The sequence below is a fragment of the Camelus bactrianus genome, chromosome 16 (genome assembly GCF_048773025.1).
Source record: "Camelus bactrianus isolate YW-2024 breed Bactrian camel chromosome 16, ASM4877302v1, whole genome shotgun sequence".
NCBI lineage: Eukaryota > Metazoa > Chordata > Mammalia > Artiodactyla > Camelidae > Camelus > Camelus bactrianus.
This window is the reverse complement of record NC_133554.1, coordinates 30686007-30712047: the sequence shown is the minus strand read 5'-3', so window position 1 is coordinate 30712047 and position 26041 is coordinate 30686007. Positions and strand designations below refer to the sequence as shown.

Sequence of the window (26041 nt, the reverse complement as noted above, 5' to 3'; positions counted from 1 at the left end):
GACCAGGCCCTGGGCTCCAGGGCCAGCCTGTCATTCTCTGCAGCTTCCCCAAGACAGAGGATGACCCTCACAGTAAGAGACCAGCCATGCTGTCTTCTACCTTCTGGAACACAGAGGCCCCAGGTAGTAGGGGTGGGTGGACATCCTTCTGCAAAGATGGCAGTCCATTCTCTGCCTCTCTTAGCCTCCACTCTAGAGCTCAGAGAGGCTTGCATTTCCCTACAAGACCCACCTGGGGACGAGGCTAGGAATTTCATAAGCAGTTCCACCCCTATTTTCTGGTACCCAGCTTTTAAATTACCCCCACAGTTTAGCCTGATCATGACTGTGTGGGTCTTTGTTCCAAAGGCCCTGAAGCAGAACTGTGGAGTCAAAAGGACTCTGGAGTCACACCCATGCCTGAGTCAGAAATCTCCCTGAGCTTCAGTTTCTCCCTCTCATTATTCTTTATCGATGGTACAGAGGGCTAAATGAGATATGGAAGCACCTAAGACAATCTTCCAGTCCTCCAGCACAGGATGGTCTTGTGGTGGGTGGGGCAGTGGGGGTGGCTTCCCTTCTGGATGCAAGCTCTTTCTCTTTTGGCCCCTCCTCCTTTCCAGAGCTTACCGCTGACGGTCCTGCAAGACTTGGGGGAAAGAAGGAAGTCTGGGCTGTGTGGGCCTGGGAGGCATTGTCCACAGAGAGAGTTCCAGGTGCTTGCCAGCCTCTAGTCCTAGGAGGCTAAATGGGATTGGGAGTCAGTTCCAAGGAGAAAGGGGGCTACCTTCATCCTCCTTATCCTCCCCCACCCTCACCTTCCCCCAACTTTGCAGGGCCCCAGACTAGATACTCTGTGCCTTACCCCCATCTCTACCCTCACCTGTCGGGGCCAAGTTGAGTACTTCAGTCAGACTCCTGATTTGCTGTGTGTATGACTTCGGGCAAGTCACTTAGTCTCACTGTGCCTCCCCATTTCTTTATCTAAAATGGGGATCATGAGAGTCCCTCCACTTAGGGTGAGATAACGTTTGTAGTGTTTAGTGCATTGCTTGGCAAACAGTAAGTGCTCAAAACATGTTAGCAGTTATTACCTCTACTTCTTTTCAAGACCTTCCTCCCCTTCCTGGTCAGTATTCCAGGTCCATTCTTCCAAAACCAATTGAAAATTCCCCTTTTCCAGGGAATCTCCTAGGATTCTTCTCAGACCATCTTTTTTCATTGAGGCTTCCTAAGACCTTAGGAGTATATTTGCATATGCAGATGAGTTCCTTTCATAAGTACTTCTTCTGGGTGTTGTGCATTTCCTGTCTCTCCACTCAGTAGCAGGGGGAGGGGGCTCCATCCTCCAACTGGGAGCTCCCCTCAAAAGGGCAGTGTTTCTTCCCTCTGGTGGGCTGACTGAGCGAAGCCAGCTGGGCTGAAAGTGTGGTTCTGGGTTTGGGGGATGGAGCTGGCTAGGCTGGAGCCCACTGGGCATTCCTGAATGAGTCTGGACCAGCACCTAGGGCTGGGCTAACAGGCCTTGTTTACTGGGAGGTTAACAACTGGCAGGGTCTGATCAATTCTTTTGACCAGGGATTTGGGTTGGAGAGGGCCAGGAAAGCCCCAAATGTCCCACACAGCTCTGCCTCTCCCTGCTGGTGGCACTGCAGGTCTGCTCTTTGACTCTTAGCAGTCCCAGGAAAAGGGACACTGAGGGCCACCAGACAGAGCTAGGAGGAGAGGAAGGGAGGTCCCAGCCAGGAGAAGTTCAGAACTAGAGATTAGTCCTCAGTCCACTCAGAGGTTTCCCTCAGCAGTCTGAAAGTCCAGTATCTATCAAAAGTTTTAAAGTATGCACACCTTTTGACTTAGCAATTTAACTTCTAGGAATACTGATATACTCCCACAAGTGTGCAAGGATGTATGTGTGTGTGTGTGTGTGTGTGTGTGTGTGTGTGTGTGTGTGTGTATAGCAATATTTATTTATTGCAATATTTTTTAAATGATTTTTTAAAAGCAGTCTAGTTTTACTTATTTATGGGGGGAGTGTGGGTAAGTAATTAGGCTTATTTGTTTATTTATTTATTTAATGGAAGTACTAGGGATTGAACCCAGGACCTTATGCATGCTAGGCATGTAGAACTCTACCACTGAGCTATACCCTCTCCCACAAAATTGTTGTTGAGATAAGATGACATGCAGCTGTTTAAGAGAATGAGGTTGGTCTAGAAGTACTGATATGGAAATATCACTAAGATATATTGTTAAGTTTTAAAAAGTGAGGTGATATAAAATAGATAAACAACAAGTTTATACTGTATGGCACAGGGAACTATATTCAATATCTTGTAGTAACTTATGGTGAAAAAGAATACGAAAACGAATATATGTATGTTCATATATGACTGAAGCATTATGCTGTACACGAGAAATTGACACAACATTGTAAACCAACTATACTTCAATAAAAAATATGTACAAAAAAAAGTGAGGTGAAGACTGGTATGTAGAACACAAGACCATTTGGGTAAATGTTTATGTATGTATTGAAAACATCTGGAAGGAATTGTAAATCAATGGAGGGGGAGGAAAACTTTTCATATTTTCCCTTCTACACTATTTGAAAAATGTAAAATGATAGGCATATTATTTCTACAATGTGAAAAGTTAGCTTAAATAAACAAAAATTAAAAGATTTCCTTCAGTAATTGGGAGTCTTGCTAATTCTGTGTGTTCATGACCTTTTGCTATCTGACTTGGTAAGTGTTTGTTTTCATCCATGCCCTGTACCCTTCTCATTCCTGCCCCTTTTCCCCACCTCAATGAAGGCAAGATACCTGTCTGTACAAATTTGTGTAAGAAGGTAAGTTTTGTAGATAGACAAAGATTTTCAATATTCTGGGGGAACTTGCAGTTGAAGTGAACCCAGCAGTGAAGACTCTGTAGAAAAACCCTTTCTTTGGACCAAATTGAGGGACAGCGTGTTGTGGTGGGCAGTCCTAGCTCAGCTTTGCCTCACTAGTTGCATGACCTTGGGTAAATCCCCTCCTCTCTCTAAGTCTCAGTTTCTCCATCTGTAAACCTATGGAAGCCTATGCCTTCCACAAAGTCTTAGAGAGGTGTTGGTGGGGCACTTAGAGGAGGTGAGGCCCAGGTTCTCCAACCTAGAGCAGCTCCACCTTCATCTTTTTACATTCTGGGTAAGATTTCTGTTCTGTGGAAGATTTCATTTGAAAATGAGTATCCGCTACTTACACTGACAAACAAGCAAAAATGAACAAAACAAACAAAAACTCTGGGCAAACAATTGTTAAGGCTAGGAGGGCCTTCTTGCTCTAACACCGTGTGATTGCAAATATGACCTTTTGTGCCTTGAGTTGGTTGAAATCGGGATACATCTGCATCTGTGTCTCCCCATTCCCCATCAGTGCCCAGCCTGGAGCTGCACAGGTGGCAAGCCTACTAGGCTCGGCCATGATGTCTGGGAAGGAGGAAGATGGTCTCTGATTCTTTCCACTCCTTATATGACCACAGCCCCCACCACCTCCTGACCTGACCTTAGATCTGTGCCCAGGCCCTAATACTCCTGGACTGCCCCTCTCTAGCACCAGTGGCTGCTGATGGCACTGGGGCTGAGAGTTGGCTTCTATGCCTGCTGGAGGTTGGGTCAGTAAAACCTGAGCAAACACAGTCTTGAACCCCTCCCTGCTCCATCATCCTCAGACTGTCCAGCTCCCCACATCCTTCCTCTACACCCTACAGAGTAGGGGTGGTAAAGGGAGCAGGTCAGGGAAGCACGGCCATCTAATAATAGAGACCAAGGCTGGGCCTCTCTGCCCTCTTGGCTGCTCACACCAAGAAGGGGAAGCAGAGTTGGATTGAGTCTTTTGATGGTCAGGTGACCTGAATTCTCATCCCTAGTACAGTTTACCTAGTCACCCTGGAGCAGGGCAGGTCATCATAAATAAACAAAGCTAATTACCATCCCCCCCACTCCAAACCAAGCAAAAAACAAAAAAGAATTGCTAAAAAAAGACCAAAGGGGAGGGTATAGCTCAGTGGTAGAGTGTGGCTTAGCTTGTATAAGATCCTGGGTTCAATCCCCAGTACCACCATTAAAACAAACAAACAAACAAACAAATATAATTACCTCCCCCCAAAACAAAACCAAAATAAACAAAAATTTTTTAAAAGACTAAAATTAAAAAGTATTTTAAAAAAAGATTGTGGATTTCTACTTATCTTTCAAGACTCAGCTCCAGTGTCGCTGCCCCTGAAACTCTCCATAACCACTCTGGCTCCTTTCTGTTTTCTTGGCATCTAGTGCATTTCTCTCTATTAAACAGCACTGACTGTACTGTATTTACCTGCAAATCTCCCTCTTCTGACCCAAGCCCTTCTGAAGGCAGAGATTGCCTTCACCTTTGGAATTCTCAGCCCCTTACACAATTCCCATTCCCCAGGAGGCTCTCTGGGAATGGTACTATCAGTACTATCATTGTCCACCTGAGGGCAGCATATGCAGCGGCAAAACCCCTGGTGCAGGAGTGCAGGGCTCCATCTGGATAGCCTGGCAATCAAATACTAAAGTGAAAGGAAATGCCTCTGCTTGTGCCCCACGACTGGAGCTAGGTCATGAAGAAGGGGCGCTCTGTCCTGTTCTCTCAGGGAGATCCATCTGATCATAGATGACCTTTCTAGATGGACCTGGGGCTCCAGGAAGCCCTTCCAAACCTAAGGGACCAAGTGGGACACCCATGGAGCCTCTCTCCCTTTTACCCCTGTTCCGGGAAGAGGGTTTGGACACAGGACGAGATGAGCTCTCCAGCCCTGGAGGAAGACACCCCAAGGGGAGAAAGATATCAGGGGAGGTGGGGTAGGGCATCAGTGAGCCAACAATAGATATCACTGAACATATATTACATGCCAGTCTAAGACCGTACAGTGTCTTACATGTGAGCAGCATTTGTTGTAGGAAAGGGCTTAGGGAAGGATGGAGGTGGGGCGCTGAAGAAAAGGAGGGAGGGAGAGAGTAAAGAAAGAGAAGGGGAGGAGAGAAAGGCACAGTTGTTGATGTCCAGTAACTCACATTCTAGTTGTGGCAATAGGACCACTAGAAAAAGGATGGCTAAAAACCTCAGTGATAAGTGAGGAGTCTCCAGAAAGAAGTTAAAAAAGGGTGTTGAAGGAGGTTGCAGAAGGGCTTGAGATACAGGAGTCTAGGAGCTGGGGTGGGCAGACCTGGCTGGCTTGGCTGGCTTGGCTGGCCTGGAGGAAAATCTTTGAGCTCCACGGGATCCCATGTGGGCTTGGGAGCCTTGGAGGGTCAGAGTTGCCCTGCTGTCTAGGAAGGCCTGTTTTCCCCATCAGTCCCAGTCTCCAGGTGTCCAGTGTGGTCCTGCGAATTTTTATGGCTAGGGTATCCCTGATGTCCTGGGGGTTCTGGAAACCCTCGGCAACCAGAGAGACCAGGAGGCTGAACTCCATCCTATACATGGAAGGAGAGGCAGGAGGGGTGGAAGTGAACCACAGAAGGGAGTGTGTGTATTTGGGGTGGGAGGGGAAGGCAATGGGGCCAAGCCAAGAGCCCTGATGGGAGCAGAAAGCTACTAGAGAGTTAGAACTTTGGCCTCACCTCCTGACCTCCGGAGGTGGTTGAGGAGAAGGGCCAGAGATTGTGTTCAGTCACCAATGGCCAACAGTTTAATCAATCACGCCAATGTAATGAAGCCTCCATTAAAACCCAAAGGATGGGGTTTGGAGGGCTCCTGCGTTAGAACACATGGTGGTGCTGGGAGAGTGTCTCGGTGGGGGAGGGCACAGGAGCTCCACACCCCTGTCTGCATACCTTGCCCTATGTCTCTCTTCCTGAGTTACATCCTTTTATAATAAGTTGGTAATCTAGTAAGTAAAATGTTTCTGTGAGTTCTGTGAGCTGCTCTAGCAATTTAACCGAATCTAAGGGGGGGGTCACTGGAACCTCTTATATATAGCTGGTCAGTCAGAAGCCCAGGGGACAACCTGGACTTGTGATTGGCATCTGAAGGTGGCAGGGGTGGGGGGGTGCGTCTGGTAGGACTGAGCCCTTAACCTGTGGGATCCACCCTTAACCAGGTGGAAAGTCAGAATTGAGTAAATTGTAGGACACCCAGCTGCTGTTAGAGAATTGTTTGGTGGTGTCGGAAAATCACACCTCAGAATTGGTATCAGAATTGGTATCAGAATTGCAGAAGGCGTTAGGGTAGGGTCTGAAAGGGATGAAAAGCATGGGGTGCTGTGAACCTCTACCCACATCATCTGTTTCCCTGCTCATGTCTTTGGGCGTGAGACCCTTTCCTCCCTCCCCTACTCCATACTTGCTTCCTTGTTTGCTGGTGGGGAGACCCTCAGTAGAGGCTGAATGTCAGTGTGATTTGACAGAGCATCGAGCCACTAGTTTGTAAACTATTCACTGGGATCTACATCCCTTCACCAATATAGATAGTCTCCTTTGATCCTCCTTATAGCCCTACAGAGAGAAGTAGGGACTGGCATCCCCATTTTACAGATGAGGAGACTGAGAACCATTGTGGCAAAGAGACAAGCCCACAGTGCATGGTGAATCAGGGCAGAGCTAGGATTTGAACCCCAAGCTCTGACTGCAAGAGCTGTCTGCCCTACAGCCTGGGCACCCCAACCTGAGGGCAAACTCTTCTCCATCATGAGCTGTCTGGTTTTCCCCTGGCTTCAGGCCCAGCCTCTGCTGCTCTTTAGATCGTCATGACTGGGTTGGGGTGAGGAACAGACTGCACAGATCTTGAGGATTCTTGGCTTCAAATATCAAGCCTCTGGAAACGGTGAGGGAGGAGGGTATGAGTGTGGGAGGAATGCAGATTTCAAGAGGGGAGGCTGGGGTTATGTGGAGGAGGGGCTCTCGACAGGATGGACCTTATTTCTGGGTCCACACAGCTCTCTCCCTCTGCCCTCAAGTTCCCTCCAGCCCTAACTGGCCATCTTTAGGACTACCCCTACCTCTCAGGACAAGGACAGTCAGAGACTGAGGCAGAAGAGGCCCCTGGCATGGAAATCCTGGTTGGCACTGTGGCTTCTCTCTGAGACCCTCTCCTCCTACAGCCGGGGCTGCATCCCCAGCACCCCGACTGGAGCACCAGACCATCTGATCGGTGCCAGAGCTGGGTGGGCAGAGAAGTCACAAAAGCCTCTGGGCACACAGAGCCCTGACAAGGGCAGGCTGGCAGGAGGAGAAGGTACTCTTCTGGGGCTTGGGAAAAACTCTCCAAGGCTGGGATGTACCAGTTGGAGCTCCATCATCACACAAATGGGTTTAAATCACATCTAGTTGCATGTGACCTTAAGCCAGTCTTTTTACCACCTGGAGTCCCATATAAAATGGGTTCATAGGGTTGCCATGGTAACCAATAGTCATGGCTAATATGTATCTATGCCAGGTACCGTGCAAAGTGCTTTACATGGATTATTTCTGTAGGTTCCTGCATGGCTCTATCAGGCTGGGCTGGTTACCCCTCTTTTACGACAGAGGGCATTTAAGGATAAGAGGGAAGATGTCATTTGGCTAAAGCCACAGAGCTAGTAAATGGCAAATCCAGAATTCAGTGCAGGCATTTTGGCTTCAGGCTCTTACTCTCACTCACTTGGCTGGTCATGGCTAATAGCTGACACTCACTGGCCACTTAATAAGTAGCAGGCACCACTGTAAGCACTGTACACAGATTCATTCATTTAATCATTATAGCCACCCTATATAGTAGTCACTTAAGAGGAAAGATGAGGACACTCAGGCAGAGAGGTGAGCTAACTTACCGTCTATCTACTGCCAGGAATCTAGTGCAGGCAGGCTGACTTGAGAACCAACGCTCTTTTAAAAAAATAAACAATAATGTTTCTTCTTAAAAAAAAAAAAAAGAAAGCATTACATACCAAACAAACAAACAAATGTTTAGCTCAATGAATGTTCACTACACTATGTAACTAAATAATAAACATTTCCTGTTTCCCATAAGACCCCTTCCTTCTTCCCCAAAGTAACCTCTATCCTAATTTCTAAAGCCATAGATTAGTTTGGGCTGTTTTTTATAGAAATAGAATCATACAGTAGTAATCTGTTCAATAGGTGATAGATCTACGTTGTTGGATGTAGTGATAGTTTGTTCAATTGTAGATTTATCTAGTCTACTGTTGACGCCAGCGTTTGGCTGAATGGTGCTGCTATGAATACTCTTATACATGGGTTTTGGAATACACCCACATACACACACAGAGACACTTCTATTGGCTGTATTCTCCGGGTGGAATCGTTGGTTGCTCCCGAGGGGTTATACAAATTTGATTTCTTACCAGCATTGCAGGAGAGTCCCCTTACTCCAGATTGTGGTGTTGTCGATATTTAAAATTTTTACCGATCTGGTGGACAGGTACTAATATCCAACGATGGTTTTCCATATGTATTTATCAAGTGAAGTATAACCAGAAGCCTGTACTATGTATAGCTTCTCATAACATTCCTCTGAGTTTGGTGCAGTTATCTTCCCAGTTTTCAGATTAGGAAATGGAGACAGGAGTTACTCCTCTTCCCCTTCCTCTCTTGTGATCCACTCACTTTTCTGGGGGAGGGGGGTCTTCCCCACTTTTCCCCAGTGATGCTGGCATGTCTGGTTACCAAGCTTGGGAAGCCCCTCAGGCCAGGATGTTCTCCTGTGTATGGAGAAGAGAAAGGCTGGGGGGAAGGAGAGAAAGGGGTGGGGTGGGGAGGAGAGAAAGGACAAGGCACGAAGCCTGATGTGAGGGACCAGAGATCCTGGCTCTGGGCGTGGGATGATGGGGCCAGAAGAGAGGTCTGGGACTAAGCAGAAGGCCTGACCAGAGCTATCTTGCGCTCCTCGTGCTGGTAGGGAGAAGGGGAGGCGTGCAGCTGGGGAGTAAGGGCCCCTGTGTGTGTGAGTGTTGGGATTTCTCTGGAACCCAGGTCCCCTCTGGGGTTTTACTAAATCTGAGGACTCCTCTGCGTGGCATCTAATTCAAGAGCCCTTTTGTGGGGGGTCTCTCTGGGTTCAGCAGTCCCTGGGTAGAATCTCTTTGGGGTAGGTAGCACTGTTCTCCAGGGCCAGGGGAGTAGGAGACAGGGCCTGGAGGCCCTCCAAGGAGCTTGGGAGAAGGACACAGGGTCTGCTCTGATTCTGGGCTTCTGATCTGCCAGGCCAGGAGGCACCTGGCAAGCAGACACCGTGCTCTTTGACTTCACAGGTGTCGGGGAGGCAGGGAGAATGATTTTCCCACGCTAACATCTGTTTCTCTCTGCCTTGAGTCATTTCTGTGTCTCTTCTTTTGCAAGTGCCCTCTGCATAGATTCTCCCAGGTAGCACCTTCTTTTTCTCCCCCCACCTCCACCTTCCTGGAGTCCTGAGCCTATGGTACAGGGGGCCAAATCTGTAGTAGGCAGCAACTGTATTTGGCTTAAGTCTCGGCTGGATTCCTTACTAGCTGTGTGTCCTTGGGTGAGCCTCATCCCCTCTTTGGGTGGTGACAGAGCTCTCCTAGAGCCCAATATCATTCACTTGGTTCGTCTCTGCAGACTTTGAGATTCTGCTGGTGCCCATAGGCCTGGAAACAGTGTCAACTCTGGAAGGTTGGAAGTCATGCCAGCATTGGGCGGAGGACCATGGACAAGGACTCCAGAGGTTCTAGATTCCTCCAGTGCTCTAGCTGGAATTGGCTTCACAATTCAATGAGTTCCCTTCCCCCACTGAATAGCTGGTAAAACTGGAGCTGAGGAAGGGGAAGTGGCCACAGAGCCGGCAAGGAGCACAGCTGGATGGACTGAAGATGTGAAATGATCCTGGCCAGCCCCACTGCAGATGGGCTCGCCTCTCCCCACCCTCTCCCCTGTCTCGATCTTCACTTCTGGAGCTGCACATCCTGAAGAAGGACTCAGACTCTGTCCTCTGGACCAGACTTCCCTCTGCACTGTGGAGTCCTGATGGAGATCCTGGCTCTCCGGATCTGGTCTCTCCAAGTGTGGGGCCCTGGCGGGCAAGAAGGCAGCCGGACTCACATGCCACTGCTCAGCCCACACTTGGGATGACTGCGGAGGATGCCACGCCTGGCACCTAGACAGCCGACATGGAGGGAAGCCAAGCTCCCTATTCAGTGTGGGCACAGTGCGCAGTCCAGGGCAGCCAGAGAAGGGGCTGGGAAGCCAAAGTTATGCGGAGGCCTGGGGCCCAGATTCCTATCAATGCCACGTCTGCTCTAATCCACTCCATCCATCTTGCACTCTGTGCTGTAGTCTTTTGCTGTTAGCATTTGTTTAGAGTGCTTCTGACAGCTGTTTTGGAAGGCAGTAAAACACAGCAGTTAATCATACAGACTCTGGAGCCAGACTGCCTGGGTTCACATCCACTTACTTGCTGTGTGACCTTGAGTAAGTTACATAGCTCTCTGTGCCTCCCTTTCCCTATCTTAAAAAGGGGATGATTCGGGGGAGGATATAGCTCAAAGGGTATAGTGCATGCTTAGTATGCAGAGGTTCTGAGTTCAATACCCCAGTACTTCCTCCAAAAATAAATAAATAAATAAACTTAACTTACCCCCCCCCCAAAAAAAAGAAGAAAAAAGGGAATGATGATAGTACCTACTTCATAAGGTTGTGGTGAAGGGCACATGAGTGAAGCCCTGGAAATATGTCCAGCATATGGTCGGTGCTCATTAAGTGTTAATTTCATTATTATCTGTATTTTTGCCTACTGTATCAGAAGAGATGCTCCTGAGGGCAAGCCCATTAGATTGGTGGTTCCCTGAGGGCAGAACTGTGTCTTTCCCCTGGGAATAAAGCTCTCTTTCTTACTGATTCTCCAAGAAGCCCAGCCTCAGCCAAGTAGACATCTGAAACTGAGCCAACAAAGGAGCTAGTGAGACACTAAGTAACAAGCCAGTGAGGGTGTTGGGTGGAAGAGGCTGGAGGGACTGAGGCTTTTTACCCCTTCATTAGGAGAATATTCCTGGCTTCCCCTCTTTCCTGGGGTGGGGGCAGGAGGTGAGGGACAGACAAGGATACAGAACAGAAGGAGGAGTTTCTTTTTCTAGTGGTAGATCTCTGGACTGGGAAGGATGGCAGGGAAGAAGGACCAGGTTTCTGATTCTGGGGGGTTCCCAGTCCTCAGGGAGGCAGCAGTCAGGTGCAAAAAACCAATACGTAGCATCTGCTTCCCATTAGTCCCATTCCAAAGCCCTTTCTTTCTTTCTTTCTTTCTCTCTTTCTCAGGTTTTTTTTTTTTTTTTTTTTTTGGAGATGGGGGAGGTAATTAGGTTTATTTATTTACTTTTTTTTTAAAGAGGAGGTAATGGGGATTGAACCCAGGACCTGTGCTTCCTAAGCATGTGCTCTATCACTTTGAGCTGTACCCTCCCCCCTCCAAAGCCCTTTCTTGTCCATTATCTCACTTTCTCTTACAACCATCCTGTGGGGTAAGCCCAATTATTCTCTCTCTCTCTCTTTTTTTTAACAGAGGATGAAAATGAGCCTTCAAGGCGTTAAGTCTGTGTCCGAGGTCACATAGCTCTTAAGTGGCTGTGTTGCAACTCAAACCCAGGTCCAGTGACTCCAAATCCCATTATATACAGCCTCTCCCAGGCACTAGCTGGTGGTGGGGGGAGGGGTGACACACTAAACCCAGTCCTCTGAGAGCTTTCAGTCTGCTGGGGGAGACACAGATCTTGCCACCAAGGGATCTCAAGCCAAGTGGAGAACTTAGTTTCCAGCCAGGAGGGATAGAAGGGAGCAAACACTTGGTGCCTACTGTGTGCTAGGCACTTTGCACAGGGCCATTCTTTCTCTCTCTCACCTCCCCACCTTTCTTTCTTTCTTACCATTTTCCAGGTAAGGACAGTGAAACTCAGAGAGTAACTTGTTTCAGGTTCCCTGGCGAGCCTGGTGGCAAAGCTGGGATAGAATCCGGGTCAGCCTGATGCTAATACCTGTGACTTTTCCTCTACATGGAAGACCATTTGCCTAAGGGTCACTTCCTCCATGAAGTTGCTCCAAGCCCTGGATGTAGAAATGACCACATGTGCCTCTGAGTCCCCAGAGTGCCCCATATAAACACCCCCCAGGGACCTGCACTTATTTTATTCATGTATGTCTCTCCTCACTAGATAGTGAGCCCCTCAGGCGTGGAGAGTGCTCTCAGCCCTGTCTGAATCTGTTGTATGTAGCACAAAGCCTGCATACAGTAGGTGTTCAGTAAAGGTGGTTGCATGAATGGTGGGGAGGTGCTTGGAAAGCCTCCTCACGTCCATTTTCCTGCCTCCTAGGAATTATCCCAGACAGTGATGGGGGTGCACCAGAGGATGGATGGGGGATGGGTGCTGGGGTAGGAATATGGGCATCTGTCTCACCTTGGAAACCTTTCCAGATTTCCTACACTCACCTGCACTCATGCTTCCTCCCCTGGTATTTCTCTTGGCTTTGGTCCAGCTTCTTCTGCCCTCCTTCCTCCATGTCCCAGTCCCTTATCCCTCTCAGGTATGCTGGCTAGGAGACAACTCTGGCATTGGGATCAGAATCATCCTTCCTGGTCCCATTTTATTCTCACAAGAGCTTAAAGAGGTAGGATAGGTGGAGATGGCCTACCTCCACCTCAGGCTCCAAGGGGTGGGGTCCAAGTTTACACAGTAACTTGGTGGCAGAACTGGTGGGTCTAGTGATGGTGAAAGAGAGGGGAGAGGGCTGGGGAGCAGTTTCTGAATCAGGGACAGGCTGGGATTCCCCCAGGAACTTGAGGAACCTACCTTTGCCCTTCTCCAAGGCAGATGGGGCAGAAGAGACTCTAGTTCATCTGTGAGATGGCATGGAGAGAATCCCAGAATCTTGTCTGGGCCGGAGCCCTCCAGCCCTTCTGCAGTCTTGATGGTTGCCAGTAGGTGCCGTCAGTTTGCAACTTTTGGTTCTGTCCCTGCAGGCCCAGCTGTCAGCTCCTCTTCCTCCTATTGCCTGGACACTTTGCACTTGCAGAAAGTAGGAGAGGGCCCAATCCAGGTGAGACTGAAAGACCCCTGCCCTGGGAGAGGAAGCAGGAAGAGGGTCTCTGATCTGCACTTCAGCATGGCTCCCCTGCAGCTTTCTAGGCAAAGAAAAAAAAATCCATCATGGGTCATCAACTATGCCTGGACAGGTGACCTTATCCTGAAACCAGTTCCGGGAGAGCAGAAACCTTTGTTGGGGGAGGATAGGTGAACCCTGGGGGGACCTGAGAGACAAACTAGGAGATGGGTCCCTGCTCCAAATGCTACTCTAGAACGTCCTCCAATCCCAGCAGGACTGAGGCAAAGGGTGGGGGACAGAGGCAACAATGGGATCTCACAGGGGGCCTAGCCAACCCTGAGAGCTGCCCAAATAGCAACACTGGGTGGATTAGAAAAAGGCACCCCTTCCTCAAAACCCTTGAGTGCCATCAGCTGGAAAACTGTCGCAACAGCTCTCCAAATCTACAAGGGCTACAAGAGAAATGGTGCCCCCTGGAGTTGTGCAATGCAGAATTTGCAAACTGAGAGTGGCAACATCCCCAGCCAATCTCCCTGTGGGAGTGGGTCTGAGCAGTAGAAGCAAACATCCAGGAAGGAGAAAGCGTCTTGGCACCTCCCTCTCCAGGAGGGAGCTCTGTCAATGCCATCCTGGGTAAGGCAGAGCGGACAAGGGCCAAAATGAGCCCTAGGGAGATAGGAGGCAGGGGAGAAGGTGGGAAGGGACAAATAGGAAGAGAGCCTATTAACCTTTTAGGGCCATCAGGCCCTTATGAGCCCCCTTGCCGCACCTCACCGGACTTGGTCTCCAGCGATTGAGGCTGGAAGCCCTGGAGTGAGGTGGAAAGGACCCTGGCCAGGGAGGCTGAATCCACGGAGCCGGGGGTCCGGGCTAGGAGGCGCGCTCTCAGCCGGGGGACTGCAGACCGCCTCAATGGGGTCGGGGAAAAATCCTGCAAGGTCGAGGGAGGGGGCCAAGGAGCAGCCCCCTTAGCCTTCCCGTGTCCTTCTCTGCCCTGCCGGGCTCCGGTTCAGAAGCGCAATCAGCGCCTGCCGTGGCTTCCAAACTGCGCGGCTTCCTTCTGCCGCAGAAAAGGACTTTCAGATATTGTAGCGGCGGAGGCGGCGGCGGCGACTTAGGACAGCGCCCCCTCCCCCTAACAGCCGCGTCTCCCTCTCCCCCTCTCTCCCCTCCCCCACCTCTGGGACGGCGCTGGGGGTGTGGCCAGGGGCCGCTATAAAGTCCGGGGGAGCCGGTCCCGGGCAGCCGCTCAGCCCCCTGCCCCCCCACCGCCCGCCGCCCGGGCCGGGCCGAGGATGCGGCGCAGCGCCTCGGCGGCCAGGCTCGCTCCCCTCCGGCCCGCTTGCTAACTTCCTCCGCTCCGTCCTTGGCCGCCAGCGGGGCCGCCCCGTCTCCCCGCGCCCTCCGGGTCGGGTCCTCCAGGCGCGCCGGGCTCTGCCGCCGTGTGTCCCCGGCTGCCCGCCCGCTCGCCCGCTCTCCCTGCCCGCGCCCTGCGCCCCGTCCTCGCCGGGTCATGCTGCCCCTCTGCCTCGTGGCCGCGCTGCTGCTGGCCGCCGGGCCCGGGCCGAGCCTGGGCGACGAAGCCATCCACTGCCCGCCCTGCTCCGAGGAGAAGCTGGCGCGCTGCCGCCCCCCCGTGGGCTGCGAGGAGCTGGTGCGAGAGCCGGGCTGCGGCTGTTGCGCCACTTGCGCCCTGGGCAAGGGGATGCCCTGCGGGGTGTACACTCCCCGCTGCGGCTCCGGCCTGCGCTGCTATCCGCCCCGGGGTGTGGAGAAGCCCCTGCACACGCTGATGCACGGGCAAGGCTTGTGCATGGAGCTGGCAGAGATCGAAGCCATCCAGGAAAGCCTGCAGCCTTCTGGTAAGGTGCCCCTGCCCTGGCACGCCCTCCCTGGGGTGATCCCCTCCAAGAAGCCCCTTCCCCATTCGGGCTGGCCCAGAAAGCTCTTGAAAAGCCTCTATGAGTTGAGCAGAAGGCAGATACCTGGCAGGGCCCGACTGGAACCGGACAGGGTCAGCCAAGGAAACTGTTATCAAGTCTCCAGCAGCCTGTTGACACCATCAAGGAAGACTCTGCCAAATCCCTCCATCTCCAACCTCCCGATGATGCCTATTTGGGAAAAGAGATCTCAATGGTAGTCCTGGCTGATGGTGCAAGAGTGGAAAATCAAGTGACCTGGTCTCTCCCGCTGCCTGCAAGGGAGCAGTCTAGGGCCAGATACCTGGAGGATGCGGATGATGGTGCTGGGGGAAAGGGGGCTTTCTATTCCTGATCCGGAGACCTCCCCTCTCCCTGGACACAGATGAAACCCCAGGGGTCTGAGAAGCCAGGGCTTGGCCTGTTGACATTGAGGTGGGATGCAGTGGGACATGCAAATTAGAAGGACTTTGGTGGTAAGGGGCATCAGAGTGGCTCACCTAGCTCTCTGGATGGCATTGGGAAGGTAGGGGTCTCTCTGCCAGGCCTGGGCACCTGCTCCTGTCCTGGGGCACAGGTTTCCTACTCCTTTCTCCTGGCAGGTGCTGTTAAAAGTGGCAGAAAAGAAACAAGTCTTGGCTCCCAGCCCAGAGCTGCAGAAACCTAACGGGATAGGGAGTAGAGAAGGGGGGTGGGGGAAAGAGAAAGAGAGAGACAGAGAGGTTTCGAAGGCCCTTTGCCCTAAACTCATTCTTACACTGTCTCTCTTTTCCTTTTCTCAGCGAGACTTTCAGTTTCTCCTTAAATTCTTTCTCAGCCCTTTTCTTCTTCCTCTTACTCTTTTGTCCTTTCCTGCTGTGACCCTCCACCTCTGGTTTCACTAGTGAACAGCATTCTCACATTCTCCTTTCCTCACTATCTCCTGCCCATTATCAGTGTCTTTCTCTTTCTCTCTCTTTTCCCCTCTTTCTCCTTGCAGCCATGCTTCTCTCACTTTTGCTGAAGTCTCTTTCTGTCGCTCTTCCTCTCCGTGTCTCCGTCACTGTTTCTCTCTCGGTCTTTGTCCTTGTCTTTCTCTGTTACTTTTGGAATCTATCTAGTGGCCTTTCTCTACCTCTGCCTCTGTTTCCTGTTCCCTCTCTAACTCTGTTTTGCTCTCCCTGTGCCCCTGTCTGTGTCTGTCTCTTTTCCTGGTGCTTGAAGCTTCCATTGTTGCAGTCCGGATGCTGGGACTCAGGCCCCAAGCTTCCTGCCTTGGGTCCCAGACCGCTCCACTTCCTCAATCCTCTGCAGCTTGTTAGCCAGAGGAGAGCAGGATGCAGGGAAAACAGGAAGGAGGTGGACCCCAGGGGTCTGGGCCTCGGGCCTCTCTGCCCTTCCTGCCCCTGGGCAGCAAGAGATGGGTCAGCAAAAACATTCTAGGAGAAATGCCAGCCTGGCACTGGCACATCTGGGAAGCAGGGGTTTAGGGGGGGTGTTCCTGGGGGTGTAAATCGCTGATTCTGGGGTAGGGATGCCAGTGCTCATGGGACAGGAGGGATACTGGGACCAGACCAGACTGGGAATGAGGGCTGAGCCTTTGGGATCCCCAGGTATAATGGATCCACTCCCCCCCCCCTTTGTATTTCCATCCTCCACCGGCCAGGGGGAATCTGGCATCAGATAAGGTGGCTGGTATTCTCTTGTCTCACCAACTTGGACATGGGGCGGAAGAGCCCTCAGGCGGTCTTGGGAACCCCTTCTTCCCTGACTGGGTAGGAACACCCCATCCTGTAGTGGAAGAAACTCTGTTCCCCTAGGAGCTTTGGGGGGGGGTGGCAGGAACAGTTTGTGATTGTGATGTGGTGGACATCGTGCACACCAAGGAGGCTTTAGGCTCCTTCGAATTACAGGGTCCAGGTCTCTAACGCCCCTCCCCTTTCCCTCCTTGCCTTGGCCTCCACCCTTGCAGTATAGGCAGATACCAGGAGAGGGAAAGGGGAGGCCTGGAGGACCCTGGGGAAACCAGGTACCTACTCAGCAAGCTGTTCATCCCCTCTTACCTCCCAGTCATCCCAGAAGTACCCCCTGCCCTGGCCTGGGCCTTACTACATCATGTGAAAGGCGCACCCTAGAGTTGTGCAGTGGTCCTGCAGGGTCTCTGATGAGACACAGTGGTTTGGCCTCCCTCCCTGCTGTTCTCTTTATCCCACCACTGTCAATAGGCCACTGTCCGTCCTACGGCCCAAGGCTCAGGCCTTCTTGCGTGGGGAGTAGTTTGGCAGAGGGATCAATCAGGCTCTTCTTCCTGCTTTTTCCTCTTGGGGCTGAGCTTCAGCAGGTGACTGGGGGTGGGCAGTCATTCGGCATGCCCCCTCCCTTGGCCTGCTATGGTCTGGCTGCCTACTCTTTGCTCCGGGGGCAGGTCTCCCCCATCCATCTCCAGGCTTCCCCCCATCACCACCCCCTGCCCTCCTCCATGACCCCCGTCCCAGCTTTCTGAGCCAGAAAAGGTTGTGGATTAACACTGCTCAGGCCATTCGAGGTGGGGGCGGGGTGGGACATGTGCGTCAGAAGTCCAGGATTCTGCATCAGTGTCCTGACCCTCGACTCTCAGAATCTGGGGGAGTGGACAGTGGGAAGGTCAGCCTTTGGGCTGGGGAGTTCCCAAGCTGTGCCCTGGGTCCCTCTGGGACAGGGTTAGGGAACAGGCAGGCTGGGTTAATTTTTAGTCAACACAGCAAATATTGTCCCCCCTACTTCAGTACTGGGAATCCAGTCATGTCATGGGAACAGGGCCTTCCCAGAAATTCTGTGCCTGGGGGGAGGGGGAAGGAGGAGGAGCATGGCTGCTTCACATTTTTCCTTTAGTTTTGGCAAAGCCAGAATTATTGGTGCCTCGGGTATCAGGAGTCTTTCCATTTAAAGACATAGTAGCTGCTGAGATAAGTCTTTTCTCCCCCCAACCCCCTGGTCTACTTCATTTCCTCATCTGTAAAAAGGGGCTGATGGTAGGACCCACCTCACAGGGCTGGGGTGTCTGGCATGGAGTAAGAGCTCAATATTGGGGCAGTGATGAAGATGGTGATGTAGAGGAAGGTGAATGGATTTAAGTCGAAACTTAACTCCTCCGATGCTGGGACTTTGGGGGACATGCAGGGGAGCAGAGAGAGGTAGAGCGGACTTCGGTGACTTTTGCTGCTGTAAACCCAGGAAGCGGGGGCCCAGCTGTCCTTCTCTGACTTTTCAGTCTGAAGCCAGCAGCATGGCACAAGGGTGAGGGAGACACCCATTGAGCTAGACCTCAAAGAAAGGTCTGGTGCCCGGCGTGGGTGGTCTTGGCTTCTCCAGACAGAGTCCAGGGAAAGAAGGAAAAGGTCTTTCTTGCAGGTCAGGTGGGTGACCCTCCAGATCATGTCTGGGTAGCTGGGCCCACCTACCTCCCAGCCTCACCCTGGGTGTCTTGGGTGGGTGGCGGGGCTGGAATTGAGGCGAAATCATAGGGGTGAAATCCAGCAGCAAGAAAGAAGAAACCCTCTGGCTCTGACCATGAACTTTGCAGCCATTGGTGCCCAAACTGTGAAGCCTCTTCTTTGGGTGTTTTCCCTTTCTCTGTGGCTGGATGTCATTGGCCTCACTCCAATGGGGCGTGAAGAGGTGACCTGGACTGCCTGTGAAGCTCCACCTCCCAAACAAGCCTTTCAGAGGTCAGGAGGCCTGACCTTTGGAGGAGGGAGGTCAGGCCTGATTCCAGCTCAAGCTCAGTGGGTTTTTCTAGAGGGTACCACCTGGGTGAGCAGTACCAGCTGGACGTCCTACATGAGCAGGGAAGTAGCAAGTCTTTAGTCAGTTTTAGAGAGGAAAACATTTTTTTAGAGACTCAAGGCTATGACCCTCACCCACCCAAACCTAGTGCCTAGGGGTGGATCTTGGGGTGGGACCTGAGTCTGCTGGTTAAACAAGGCTGGGCAAGGAAAAGTTACAGATTAAGTGGAAAGTCAACACCCGGGTGCAGTCGGTGTGCTCAGCCCTGGGTCTGTGTCCTGCCCAGGGCAGGGTCAGAGTGCCTGGGTGCATGTGGGTGTGCACGTGCGGACAAGTGTGTGTCCGGACACGTGACTGTTTGTATATGTTTGTGATTCTTGTGTCCCAGCCCGTGTCTGAGCTGGCAGGTATGGACAGACTCTGTGTGCCCATGTCCCTGTGAGGATAAGTACGGAGCCACCCTCCCTGTCTGCTGTGTTCTGCTCTAAGCTGAGACAAGAGCTGGTAATGAGTCTGCTGGGTGGTGGGGAAATCAAGGAGGGGGAGGCCAGGCAGGCTGCCTGCTCGGCTTTCCCCAGCTCACTCCCCCATGTGACGGGGGGCCCTGCCGACACAAGAACACGAACCATCCTTCCAGGCTCGCCCTAAGCCCCAGGTAACCCCGGGTTTCAGTGAGCAGACCCAGTTGTCCCCCTTAATGGTACTTCTGAAGTTAAGGGATAAACATTCCAAATATCCCTTCATCATCCCCTGTCTGTCATTTGTGAACTTTGACCCATAGAAACACAATGTTGGAGAGTTGTCAAACTTCTGCTGCAGATCTCCGGGTCCTTGAGGGCTCTGCCACCCCCCGCACCACACCGCCAGGGCCAGGAGCTCTCTACCTCCTAAGGCAGCCCCGTGCATTAGAAAAGAAAGCAAACTCAAAGGAAAGACAACAAAACCTCTCCGGGTTGAGGGGTGCCCTCAAGGTAGTGTCCTGGGTTGTGGCAAAGGAGTCCTTGTAATCCTTCCGGCCTGTCCTGGTAGAACTGTGGTCCCTCTGTTCCCCGCTCAGCTCAGCCTCTGTTGTCCCCACATTGGGCTCTAATTCTTTTAGGGCCTCTGTTTCCTTTCTCTCTAATCCCCAGCTCCAGCCTACACCCCTGCAATGCTGTGACCTCATCCACAAGTCTCATGGCTTTGTGCAAGGCAGACGTGGTATGGGGGGGTGGTGGTCACTGGCCAGCCTGGGTCTTCTTGGCCAGAAATTTCCTTGAGAGGGTTTTCAGGGAAGAGCCTGGATCCCAGATCTCTGGTTCATAGCTGAGGGTGCAGGGTCCATCTTCTCATGGCCCCCTTGGCACAATCCTGGTCTTCGGAAATTTATCCACCTCTTCTTCTGTTGCCCACACCAGCTGGGAGGGCTTGCTGTAGTGGCTTCTCCTTGGTTGACCTTCGGGAACCGGTGTCATCTTTTGGGACAGAAGTCCCCTCCAGACTGTCCTTCTTGGGCTGTTAAATATGCAGAAGGAGAGATTGTATCTATCTGCTTCATTGATTCCTCCCCTCTGATTATTTTTTTCTAAGCCAGCCCTGCACCCGTGACAAAACCTCTTCCTATACTTGGTGACTCAATTTTATAAATAATGTTTGGCGTTGAATCTTGACGAAGACTTTCTGGGGGTCTAGATTCCTCTGTGCCTGGTTGCCCTTTATCCACATGCTTCCCCTTACCCCCCACCCCCAATGAGGAAAATAAAAAGAGAACTAACTCCCCAACTAACTTTGGCTTGGCCAGAAAAATACCATTTGACCCAGAGGCAGCTCTGGGACTGCTGCCACACATGGAGGAACCTGCTAACTCCTCAGGAAAAAAAAAATCCTGACGCAAACCAGATGTAACCTTCTGTCTGGCTGCCAACATCTGGAATGCTGGCCAGGGCGCTCTGCGCTCTGGTCAGCAGCAAGCTGCCAAGCCCAAGCATTTCAGAGGTGGCGCAGATCTGTGGAGAGATCTTGCGTCCTCTTTCTCCAGCTCAGCCCTGCCTTCTGGTTTGGGCTGCCTGGATGGAGGAGCAGTGGTTGCAGTTCTGGGACTTCTGGATGAGATCTCTCTTGAGTTCAGATAGAGCCCTTAAGAAGCCCTTAAGAGCCCACCTTCAGGGAGAGGGTGGCAGTCCAGCTTCACCACCCCCATCTCCAGATCCCCAGTGCCTCGGCTCTGAGCAGCAGATACGCTCTGGATGGGGGCTGATGTCTAAGGATGGGAGACTTTGGGGTGGGGGTCTGAAAGGATGTGTGAGGGTGTTCTCTTGGTCCTGGGGGCTACACAGTGTCACATACGCACAGGCACACAGTCACATGCAGGCATACACACTCACTCCCACTTCTTTCCTCCTGTCCAGCCAATAGAGAGAGTCCTTGGGCCAGATTTCTCATCACTCATGGAAACTTTGATTCTGGCCATTTGGAAGAGGGTCAGCCGAGCCGACAGCCCTGGGGATCCCCTGGCTGGCTCAGCCAGATGCTGAAAAGAGCAGGAAAGGAGATGGGAAGAAAGGGCAGACAGAGAGGGGGATGGGAGGAAGAGCTGAATGGAAGAGGAACAAGATCCGGTGTCCCCCCTCCTGCCTTCCTTAGACCTCCCTGCAGGGCCCAGGGGACCCTCCTGCTGTCTGGGCAGCTGCAGCTGGTGACTCATCTGAGGGCTGGACTGGGTGGGGTGAGGGACAAGTCAAGGACCTCAAGAGGCATATTCTCCTGAGGAGACCCAGGGGAGTAGGGGGGGAAGCCTGGGTGCTGCTTTCATTTCTTCCCAATACCAGGCCCCCCAACTCTTCCCCAGCACCAAGCTGGAGACTCCCCAGGAAGGAGAAAACAGACAGGAGGCTGGGTTGATGTGGGGCCTTGTCCTTTCCCGGTGCTGACCTCTCCCCATCTTGACCTGACTGCAGACAAGGACGAGGGTGACCACCCCAACAACAGCTTCAGCCCCTGCAGTGCCCATGACCGCAGGTGCCTGCAGAAACACTTCGCCAAAATTCGAGACCGGAGCACCAGCGGGGGCAAGATGAAGGTCATCGGGGTGCCTCGGGAGGAAGCCCGGCCGGTGGTGAGGACCTCTGACCAAATGCGCATGTGCACAGGCCCACCCACCACCACCAGATCTGGATCATGTCCATTCAGCGAACATCCTTTGGATGTCTGCTGTGTGCCGGACGCACCTAGCACGCGTCATCGGGACCCAGAAAGTCCTCCTTCCTATCCTAGACATTGCTTTCCTGCTCATCAGTTCTAGACACTGGGACAGCTGAAGTTATTGTTAAATACTGAGACCCTTCTGTACTGGTTGGGAAATAGTGGTGGCCTCGAGCCTCCTGATGTTCCTTGGCCCTTCCCATGGATCCCCACACCCCAGAGCTTCTCGGTAACTAAAGGGTTCATGCTGGCTGTAGCAGGGAGCCCTGGGACCCTGCTCCAGGGTCTGGCTAATGTCCTTTCTGATGGGTGGTTCTGATGGATCGGTGCCTGGATCTTACAAGCTGTTAATTAAATGATTTCATCCATCCTTCCTGCGTGGAAATCATCCCCTTCCTGTCCTTCTCCATAGGTTCCCTTTCCCCACGAGATCCCTTCATTTCATATGCCTCCTTTTTAGAAGCTCTTTGACTCAAGATCCTCTCTCAATGTCCCTCTGCTCTGCCCTGAACCCAAGCCCCTCCTTGACCTCCAGGTCTGAACCCTCCTTTCAGAGCCTTCAGTCCTGCCTCTCTGCCTTCTACTGAGCAGTTTCCTCTTCCCCCTTTTCCAGCCCCAGGGCTCCTGCCAGAGTGAGCTGCACCGGGCGCTGGAGCGGCTGGCCGCCTCCCAGAGCCGCACCCACGAGGACCTCTACATCATCCCCATCCCCAACTGCGACCGCAATGGCAACTTCCACCCCAAGCAGGTGGGTCTCTGTCTCCATCTCTGCCGGCTTGGTCCTGGCCTCGGCTCCAGGATGTCCAGGATGTCCAGGATGGGGGGCTCAGGAAGGGGGAGGCTCCCCATCCCAAACCGCGCCTCATGGATCTTCCCCAAACCTGCCACCTGCCTCAGGACCTCAGCTCATTTTGCCCACTCATTTGTTGGCAGATGAGGAAACTGAGGCAGGAAAGGGAAGAGGCTGATCCAAAGTCACAGAGCACGCAAATGACGGGCCAGTTATCGTACCTGTCCATCCAGGGCTGTTTCTATCACCTCTGTGTTCACCATCTGTGATGCAGACCTGGCACTCCTGCCAACCTCTGCCCCCCGACACCCTCATGCCCTGCCGTCCATTCCTGTGAGCTGTTCTCCTTGTCCCTGGATGTCCCCACACTCTCTGGACCTTTCCTTCTTGGCCAAGTTTACTGCAGTCCAGTGAGCTCAGAGGACCCGTACTCAAGAAAGCCTCTGCCCTCAGAGGACATCTTGGAGCAACTGTCTGACTGGGGGGCTGGGCTGGGATTGGGGCTGGCTGCCTGAGAACTGACCTCTCACACCCTTGCCTTGGCAGTGCCACCCAGCCCTGGATGGGCAGCGCGGCAAATGCTGGTGTGTGGACCGGAAGACGGGAGTGAAGCTTCCGGGGGGCCTGGAGCCAAAGGGGGAGCTGGACTGCCACCAGCTGGCTGACAGCTTCCGCGAGTGAGCCCTGCCAGCAGGCGGGGGGGCTCAGTGCCCCCTGCTGCCCCCTCCCCTGGCGGCTGCAGAGCTGACCTGGAGCCTGGGTCTGAGTCCTGGCTCTGTCTCTGGCCCAGAAGTTTCCCTCCGAGTGTATGTGTGTGTGTGGTGTGTGTGTGTGTGTTATGAGCATGAGTGTGCCTTTGGGGTGAGCCAAAGCCTAGGGGTGTCCTCTCTGGGCTTAGATAGCCCCAGAGGTCTGTGAGTGGCAACAGGGAGCCCTGGTGTGTTTCCAAATCAATCCTAGATTCATTCATTCATTCATTCATTCATTCATTCATTCATCCATCCAGCCATCTGAAAACATTTCTTGACACATACTACCTGCCAGCTCTAGTTTTCAGCCCTGGGGGCTCCTATTCTGTCTCCTTCTGATTTAGACATATGGGGCCACCTCCTACAAGGTGAGCACAAGTCTGTGGGACAAGAAGAGTCCCATTCCCATTATCAGGGGAGGAGAGTAGACAGGGACATTGACCATTGTCCCTCCTTTCAATCTAGTCATAGGGTGGAGGCCATAGAGAAGGTGTAGGGTAGCAGGTAACTCAGTAGTTAGGAGACTCAGACCCAATCCCAAAGCTACGGCCAGCCAGGCTCCCCTTCACATCCTCCCCAGTTCCCTCCAGGGGGCAGGACCTGCAGAGAGAAGCCCACCTTTGGGTTGGGTGTTGTACCATCAGCTTGGTTGCCTAGCAACTGAGACCCTGCCACAGTGGAGGGAAGAGGGTCAGAGGAAGTCCTGCAGGACAGAGGGCTGAAGACGTGGGACCCACCTCTGAGCAGTCAGAGTAGGAGGAAAGAATGCACAATCGGACTTCACGTGCCTGATGGAGAAAAGGAACCGCGTGCTGGGAGGTGAGGGACTTACCTGGGGTCTTGCTTCTTCCCCCATTTGTGGTCACAGCCAGGAAGTCACCAAGCTGACTCCATCCTTCAGTGGCTCACTGCCTGTGGCTCTGTCTCTCTCCCCACACCTCCTTCCCTGGACCTTCCTCCCCTATGTTTCCTTACCCCTTGGGCATTTTCTGGCTTGACTGGATGGAAAGAGACTTAGGAACCTACCAGTTGGCCATGATGTCTTGTCTTTTTTTTTTTTTTTTTTTTTTTTAACAAAACAGAACAAAACCAAAAAAAAAAAAAAAAAAAACAAAACCCTAGAAGATGGTGTTTGGTTGATTTATTTACAACTAAGGGACAAGGATGCACGGGGAGTTGGGAGACCTGGTAAAGGACTGCAAAGGGTCAGCCAATTCACCCTCCTCTTCCCTGCAGCCTCTTCCTAGGGGATTTCTCTGAACCCAAAGTCTGTGCTGTCTGTGTTCAGACTCCTGGTGGGCAAATCATGGCTTCTGAAGAGAGGGAGGGAGCAAGGACAGACCTGCTGGGCCAGAGCTATTTCTGGGATCCGCTGGTGTGTGAAGCTGGGGCATTTCCTAGGGCATCAGGCAGATTGGGTTTGTGTCTGGATTTGATTTATCAGTTTAGTTGGTGGGGAGGTACTGCCCTGAAGCTGGGGAAAGAAGGTAAGCTCTCCAACACATTCCACAACTCTGACTGCCTAGATTCCTGACTGCGGGGTTGGGCTGAGATTTGATTCTGAGGGGTTTGGGCGTGGGGACATCTTTGATCTTGCTCTCCTGGGCTCCCCAGGCTGTGGGCTGTCAGCACCAGCCCCAGAATTGGTGCGACTAGATTCCTGATCATCTCCCAGTGCTCACTCCTCACCCGCCCTCAACCTCTGTTGTGTATGTGCGTGCGTGTGTGTGTGTGTGTGTGTGTGTGTGTGTGTGTGACTTCTTGGATGGGGCCCCTTCCCAGGAGGTCACGGACAGCCTGGGGACTGCATGGAGTCTGCGGCACTCTGGGGGAGCTCCCTCCAGTCCCACTGTCTCCTGGATACCTAGCCCCTCCCTGGCTCCTAAGGGGCTCCCAGGCCTCTCGATTTCACTGGTCCTTGATGTACTGGCACCTGTGCAGTGTGATTCCTGAGTCTGGGGCTGCCATCCTTATCTCTGTAGCTCCACCTCAGTGGTGGCATCTTGCAGCTGCAGGAGATAAACAACAAAGTGACCATCCCTTGGTCCACAGAGCCCTCTGCTTCTGGGGCCGAATCCGAGGCAGGCTGGGGGAGGAGGTGAGTGTAGGCTGATGATTAAGTTTTAGGTTCCTAAGCCAAGTGTAGAGAGAGTATCTCTTGCTGAGAGGCATCTCTTCAAATTCCCCACTCATCTCCAGTTCCCCCTTCCAATGTTCTACCCTTGCATTTTTGGAATGGGTGGGAAGAGGTCCTTTTTTTTTTTTTTTGCCTCATGGGCCTTTGGAGTTGGGAAAAAAAAAGCTGGGTCTGCTGTGGGAGGAGCTGCACGTGTGACCTGGGATGTGCCTTTGTGATATATTTGTATTTATAGTGTGTGCATATGGCAAAGTGATATCTGAACTGTGAGTGAGATGATGGGCTTTTACAGGGCTTGTGTCCCTGGTCTGGGTGTGTGTGGATGTGGTGCATGTTTGTGTGGTGTGTCTGTGTGGGCTGTGTGGATCTGAGTGTGCATGTGTGGGATGAGAGGAGAAGAATGAAATTCACAGAGTACATATGTATTTCCCTCCTGGCTGTGAATGAGTGACTTCCCGCTCATTAGATGTCCTCACTGCAGGGTCTGTGGGGAGCGGTCTG

The 26041-nt window shown here is 52.4% G+C and overlaps 1 protein-coding gene and 1 long non-coding RNA gene across 2 annotated transcripts; one reads left to right on the top strand and one right to left on the bottom strand.

Annotated features, from left to right (window-relative positions):
- The first annotated feature begins 14251 nt into the window (after nt 1–14251).
- On the top strand, nt 14252–24472 carry IGFBP4 (insulin like growth factor binding protein 4). Its single transcript, XM_010960444.3, has 4 exons — nt 14252–14883; nt 21621–21778; nt 22478–22612; nt 23201–24472. The coding sequence occupies exons 1-4, from the start codon at nt 14535–14537 to the stop codon at nt 23333–23335; spliced, it is 777 nt and encodes a 258-aa protein (XP_010958746.1). The 5' UTR covers nt 14252–14534; the 3' UTR covers nt 23336–24472.
- On the bottom strand, nt 14949–16089 carry LOC105073234 (uncharacterized). The gene is made up of 3 exons (XR_006726837.2): nt 15698–16089; nt 15441–15545; nt 14949–15132 (listed from the first exon to the last, which is right to left on the bottom strand). It is a non-coding gene; the product is annotated as an uncharacterized LOC105073234 (long non-coding RNA).
- Nucleotides 24473–26041: the final 1569 nt, after the last annotated feature.

Bases quoted from the DNA above. Each gene is read 5' to 3' on its own strand.
- IGFBP4 (XM_010960444.3), top strand. From the start codon at position 14,535: ATGCTGCCCCTCTGCCTCGTGGCCGCGCTGCTGCTGGCCGCCGGGCCC. The intron at 14,884-21,620 runs GTAAGGTGCCCC...ACCTGACTGCAG, and splicing joins GGAAAGCCTGCAGCCTTCTG to ACAAGGACGAGGGTGACCAC. The intron at 22,613-23,200 runs GTGGGTCTCTGT...TTGCCTTGGCAG, and splicing joins GCAACTTCCACCCCAAGCAG to TGCCACCCAGCCCTGGATGG.